We start from the raw sequence: 6,677 nt of genomic DNA, 5'->3' as shown, positions 1-6,677 counted from the left end.
TAGGGAACTGGGTCCAGTCTCTACAGGGTTTGGCAAGAACTAGGCTGGGTCAGATGCTGCTCAAAGCCAAAGAAGGTGAAGATTAAGAACATGATGAGGCATTGGAAGCAACAGGTTTTGAAGTCTCCTTCTAGAAGTTTAATAGTAAATTGGGGCTTACCTGGCGGATGGTTAAGACTCCACGCTTCCACTGCAGGGGCCACGGGTTCGATCCCTGCTCAGGGAACTAAGATCCCACGTGCCGTGTGGTGTGGCCAAAAGAATAATAATAAATAGATACATTTTATAAAAACAGTAAATTAGAGTTAAGAGAAAGTCACTTCAGTGAGTTTTGAAGCCAGAGGAGGGCAGTTTGAGGTTCTTATTTTTTATGATAGAGGAGCCCTGTGCATATTTGTAGATGAAGGAAAGAGAGTCAGTAGAGTTGGGTGGCTGGAGATGAGGGGAAGGAAAGGAGAGATTTGATGAAACAAATCATGGGGAAAGAAGTAAGGCGTAAGTGAAGCTTGACAAAGAGGAGGGTCACTCCACTGCTAAGCCTTCTCTGTGCTAAACAATATATTTATTAATGTGATACATTGTTTTAGTTATCATAGAAATACACCACCACTAGATAAAGTTTGGAAAATAGAAACATAATCCTACCACATTAACCACAACAGCTGTTATTATTTTTGTGCATTTCCTTCCATAGTAATATTAAGAGACTTTTTCCATAGTTGTAATGAGTGCATAAATTGCTCACATCTTGCGTTTTCCAGTTAATGTGAGAGCACAAACATTTTCTAGTTTGCTATGTAGTCTTCATAATTACTTAAATAATATCGAGTAGTACAATAATTTATTCCACTAGTCCCCTAACTTTTTAAACTGTTTTTAAAAAAATGGATAATATGAATAAACTGTAATTAAAATGTTCGTGTATATACATATTCTAGATGATCTCCTTAGGCTGGATTCTCAGAAGTTACATTAGTAGGTCAAAGAGAATGAACATAATTTTCACGGCTCTTGTTATCTGTTACTGTGTGCTTGCCTCAAAATTGCTGGTTCTCAATTTTACAGTCACCAAAGTGAGTCCCTTTTTCTGAATTCTTTACTTACCTAAATTGGGAAGTCCACACGGCTCAGTGTAGAAAAGGTCATCATAACCTCCCAGAATCTTCCAAGCCAGTGATCTCTAGTGTCACCTTTGGCTGTTAATGTCCCCGGTCAGAAGGGTCAGGAGACCCAGTGCTGTTGCATATTTTAAGTCGCTTGGGTTGCCATGCTGTACAGACCCTGCTTACAATTTTACTATAACTGGTTTGCCTCTTACCTACTAACCTCTGACCTCTGACCTACTCACCACTTACCTACTAACTTCACCCTCCTGCTAACATGCTGCCGGGTACTGCATGAGGCCGAAGATGACCGATGGTCGTCCTTCCTCCGCGCTGGGGCTGCTCTTGCTGAGGCTGAGCTCAAAGCCACCCACTCGTCCCACCTGCTGCGCACCTCAGGGCGTTGGCTCCACTTTAAAGGCAGCCCCATGGGTGAAGAAAACAGAGATAAAGGCAAAGGCATGATAAGGTGGCCATAAATCTAAAAAATAAGTTTTCTGGCATTATCAATTATCACTCATTTTCAAATACGCATATGGAGTGGATATTCCAGTTTTGGGTGTGTGTGTATTTTTTTTTTTTTTAAAGACCTTTTAAAGAATTGTGCAATCCTTTACACCCTCACATGCTGTGCTTGGCATTAAGAAGCTGTCAGGGCTGACTTGTAACTTGGAAGGGGTGAGGGTTGAGAGTCCAACAGACCTGGACTGGCAGTTTGCCCACGGAGAAAGCCCTGCTCCTCAGGGCCCTCGTCTGGCCAGCAGTCTCACAGATGCACAGCCTGGGCAACAGACAGTCTCAGAAGGAAAGGAAAACTGGATTTATAAAATGTTGCCACCGCTTCCGGCAAAGCAGCCATCCTTGGCCATAAAGAGCACGTTATTGGTGAGTATGTAGAAATGAATATCCTGAAATATCTCTGTAAGATGCGCTGTTGTACTTACACTGGCACTATGAACCTGTCAGCGGTAAAGTAGAGCACGGAAGAGATGAGCGCGCCTCTTGGGCCTCTTGCTGACACGTGGACCGTATCGTTTGTCCCCGCAGATATAAGCAAGGACGTGTCCTGCGCGGAAAACTGTACCTGTTCGTCCTGCTTGCTCCTGGCCCCCACCATCAGCGACTTGCTCAATGACCAGGACTTACTAGACGTGATCAGGATAAAGCTGGATCCCTGTCACCCCACAGTCAAAAACTGGAGGAATTTCGCAAGCAAGTGGGGCATGCCCTACGATGAACTGTGTTTCCTGGAGCAGCGGCCCCAGAGCCCCACCCTGGAGTTCTTACTCCGGAACAGTCAGAGGACGGTGGGCCAGCTGATGGAGCTCTGCCGGCTCTACCACAGGGCCGATGTGGAGAAGATCCTGCGCAGGTGGGTGGACGAAGAATGGCCCAGGAGGGGGCGTGGAGAGCACCCCAGGAACTTCTAGACCTCAGCTCCTTCTCATCGGCCTCTTCGGACCCTGAGCCGAGCACAGGTTCAGGGGCAATGTGAATCTGTTCTTTCCTAAGTTTAGGCGAAGGACGTGGGACAGCGGACCTTGGTTTTCCCCAAAGCTGGTGGTTTTGTGGAGGGTAGGGTATGTTTTTGGTGGCGGATTTTCCTTTAGTTTTGCACATCTGTTTTTATTTAATATTTGAATCTGGAATTGGGAAAAATATGTTGTAGGCTCCTATAGGGACCAGGGCCAAAGCTACAGTCAGAGTAGATTCATGCCATGATGAAAATAAAAGTATCCTCTCCCTTAAAAACTGAAGACTGAACTCAGAACTGAAAGTCATCATCCACAAGATCCTTTATGATTAATGACACTCCCACAGCTTAGAAGAAAACCACAGAGAGGTTTCCCTTTAGTCTGTTACTCTTTTTGTTGTAAAGTACTTAGGTGAATTCACAGGCTGCTGGCCTTGTGTGGTGATACTCTTCAGGACACATGCCATCTTTCTTATTCAAATACTTGTATAATCTGTGCACTATCAAAGAGGACTTTGCTTGAGTGTTTTTGAAAGAAATGCAAAAACCGATGGTGATTGGGAGCACAGAGTCAGGAGTTAGCAGGGTAATAAGGACCATGGGAAAGGTGTTGACAAAGAGTAGGCCCTTTCGGTACCCTTGGCTTTTTAAAAATTAATTTAATATTTACTTTTATGTCTTGTATATCAGGCTGAGTGTTTCACCCCCGAGAGAAAGCTCAGTTAAGAAATAAAAACTACCTGGCCTGTGGGTGAAATGCAACCTCATCTAGCACCTACTACCCCACCTTAAAACAGGGCCCAATAATACTACACAGCACTTTAGCGAAGAAAGAGAAATCTTTACTGGTGATACTGGGAAGCTATGCATTAAAACCTAAATTTCAAAGGATTTTAAACCAAGTGAAAAATTGGGTCCAAAGACTATCCCCTGTTCTCGTTTGATGGTTTACTGTGGAAGGTGGTGTGGATGGGAGCGTTTGTTATTAGAGAGAATTTTCTAGGTTTGGGGGGTGGGCGGGGGGGAGGGAGAGAGAAGCCTTGGTTTACTTGACGATTTCATAGAAGTGCTATTTGGTTTTGGCTATAGGTTTAGAAAATTAAGGCACTTTGTCCAATTTGGGAGGATTCTGTTTAAATCCCTGACTAAAATAAGCAAAAATGATGAATGACATTGATTGGAGTACAAGGGAGATTAGGATTAACTCAAAAGAAAGTTGTTTCCTAAACCACTGACATTTTTTCCCACTAGCAGTTACAGCAGTTTTTATGAGGTTGCTGGTATATAGTCAGCCTCACCGTCAGATGTAAACGCTAAACTTGCAAAATTACTGTAGAGACTTACTCATCACTTCTGATTCAGTCAGTGCTAGTCACACCTAGCTCGTCTTGTCAGATTTAGCAGATAAATGTCAGGTTTATCAAAAGATGTACTCAAGGGCTTCCCTGGTGGTGCAGTGGTTGAGAGTCCGCCTGCCGATGCAGGGGATGTGGGTTCGTGCCCTGGTCCGGGAAGATCCCACGTGCTGCGGAGCAGCTGGGCCCGTGAGCCATGGCTGCTGAGCCTGCACGTCCGGAGCCTGTGCTCCGCAACGGGAGAGGCCACAACGGTGAGAGGCCCGCGTACCGCAAAAAAAAAAAAAAAAAGAACCAGTTCCTAACATCCCCAACTTGAAATCCAGAAAATGATGAAAATTTTCTCATGGAAACACTGTTGGTGATCAGGCTCTGTAGAATGGACAGTTCTATGCTTCACAAATTCCTGAATTAACAGCTTTTTGTGGGCTGACTTGGGGACACTGGTCCCTACTGGCACTGCTTCTGTCGGACATGTTTCCAAAATCCAAACTTCAGATTTCAATCTCAAAACTGACTTTAGGCAGAATTTATCCTCAGAGATTTCTTGAACATGGCTCTTGTTCATAAGTGTCAGCTGAACTTATCTTTGAGTTGGATCAAAAACGTTAAGACACAGAATTCAGGTGGATTAGCTATGGGCAGAGCTAAGCACGCTCCTTATCTTTTTTTTTTTTTTGGCTGCATTGGGTCTTCATCACCGTGTGTGGGCTTCTCATTGCGGTGGCTCCTCTTGCTGCGGAGCACGGGCCCTAGGGCATGTGGGCTTCAGTAGTTGCAGCGTGTGGGTTCAGTAGTTGTGGCTCACGGGCTCTAGAGTGCAGGCTCAGTAGTTGTGGCGCATGGGCTTAGTTGCTCCGCGGCATGTGGGATCTTCCCGGACCAAGGATTGAACCCATGTCCCCTGCATTGGCAGGCAGATTCTCAACCACTGCGCCACCAGGGAAGTCCTGTCCTTTATATTCAGGAATTACAGGAAAACTATGAGACCACAGAGCATCACCCACTCATCTCTCCATTTGGCGGCATTAGTTTGAAAGCCCTGATGGCTAATGATTTCCATCACTGGCTATGAAAGCTTAAATTTCTATTATAATTGCATAGGGGACGTGCCAGGGTAGAAGGGATTTTTTTTTAATATGGGATTTGATAAAAATGTGTTGTTTTAATTTCACTCTACCATTATTTGCTCATATTGACATCTGTATCTGTTGGCATTTACCTTATGAAAAGTTTTAATTATTAAGAGTATGATATTAGCAGAGAGAGATTTAACCAAACATTGTTTTTAATTAAAGTTCATTTGGATTCTAGACCTTGACCAAATGGAGGATGACTTTTATTTGTGTTACATACAGAAATATCAAAAGTAAATCTCAACTAAAGTAGAACTATAATTCAATTGTGAAATAACCCAAAATAACTTTGTTTAAAGTTAATTTTTAGCAAATAAATACTATAAAAGCATAAATATGCTGATATTGTGTTGGCCAAAAAGTGCCTTTAGTTTTTAAGTAAAAATAAAGGACACATTTTTCATTTTCACCAAAAACTTTATTGAACAACATATTCACCCTTTTGTTTTACTACCTTCTGCCATTTTTTAGGCAACTTCATAATTCCATCTTCCCAAAACTTTTTATCTTTTTGAGCAAAGAACTGTTCCAGGTGCCTTTTACAGTCTTCCAGGGGATTGAAGTTTTTTCCATTAAGAGAATTTTGGAAAGACCTAAATAAATGGGGCTTCCCTGGTGGCGCAGTGGTTAAGAATCCGCCTGCCATTGCAGGGGAAACCGGTTCGATCCTTTGTCTGGGAAGATCCCACATGCTGCGGAGCAACTAACCCCGTGTGCCACAACTACTGAGCCTGCACTCCAGAGCCCGCGAGCCACAACTACTGAGCCCACATGCTGCAACTTCTGAAGCCCACATGCCCTAGGGCCCATGCTCCACAGCAAGAGAAGCCACCGCGATGAGAAGCCCATGCACCACAACAAAGAGTAGCCCCTGCTCACCGCAACTAAAGAAAGCCCACATGCAGCAATGAAGACCCAATGCAGCCAAAAATAAATAAATAACTATATGAATTAAAATTAAAAAAGACCTAAATAAATGGAAATCTGAAGGTGCAATGTCTGGTGAATACAGTGGATGAATCAGAACTTCCCAGCCAAGCTGTAACAGTTTTTTTCTGGTCATCAAAGAAACATGCAGTCTTGTGTTATCCTGATGGAAGAATATGCATTTTCTGTTGACTAATTCTGGACGCTTTTCGTCGAGTGCTGCTTTTATTTGATGAATACCGGCCTTTGGTGTGGTTGGTGGTGGTCCATTTTGCTTGCCCCACGATCTCTTCCATTCCACATTGTTGTACAGTATCCACTTTTGATTGCCCGTCACAATTTGTTTTAAACATGGAACGTTCTCATTACTTTAAGGAGAGAATCTCACGCGGAAATACAGTCAAGAAGGTTTTTTTCACTTATGTGGAACCCAAACATCAGAGCGATTAACATAACCATGCTGGTGCAAATGATTTTCAGCGCTTGATTTGGATATTTTGAGTATGTCGACTATCTCCCCGCGTGGTATAATGTTGATTGTTCTCTATTACTGTCTCGATTTGATCGCTATCAACTTCAATTGGTCTACCTGACTGTGGAGCATCGTCCAGCGAGAAATCTCCAGCATGAAACTTCTCAAACCACTTTTGACACGCTCGATCAGTCACAGCACCTTCTCCCT

General features: G+C 43.5%; 1 protein-coding gene across 2 annotated transcripts in view; it reads left to right on the top strand.

Annotated features, from left to right (window-relative positions):
- The window catches only part of EDARADD (EDAR associated via death domain), a 54,953-nt gene extending 52,389 nt beyond the window's left edge, over nt 1–2,564 (top strand). For both annotated transcript variants that reach the window (XM_007452939.1, XM_007452940.1), the window contains exon 6: nt 2,151–2,564. In XM_007452939.1, coding sequence (XP_007453001.1) covers nt 2,151–2,533 — 383 coding nt within the window. In that variant the 3' untranslated portion in view covers nt 2,534–2,564. The remainder of the gene's footprint in view (nt 1–2,150) is intronic.
- Nucleotides 2,565–6,677: the final 4,113 nt, after the last annotated feature.

This window comes from Lipotes vexillifer, unplaced genomic scaffold (genome assembly GCF_000442215.2).
Source record: "Lipotes vexillifer unplaced genomic scaffold, Lipotes_vexillifer_v1.1 scaffold1088, whole genome shotgun sequence".
Lineage (NCBI taxonomy): Eukaryota > Metazoa > Chordata > Mammalia > Artiodactyla > Lipotidae > Lipotes > Lipotes vexillifer.
Note: the sequence above shows the minus strand (reverse complement) of the source record. Positions and strands in the feature narration are given on the sequence as shown.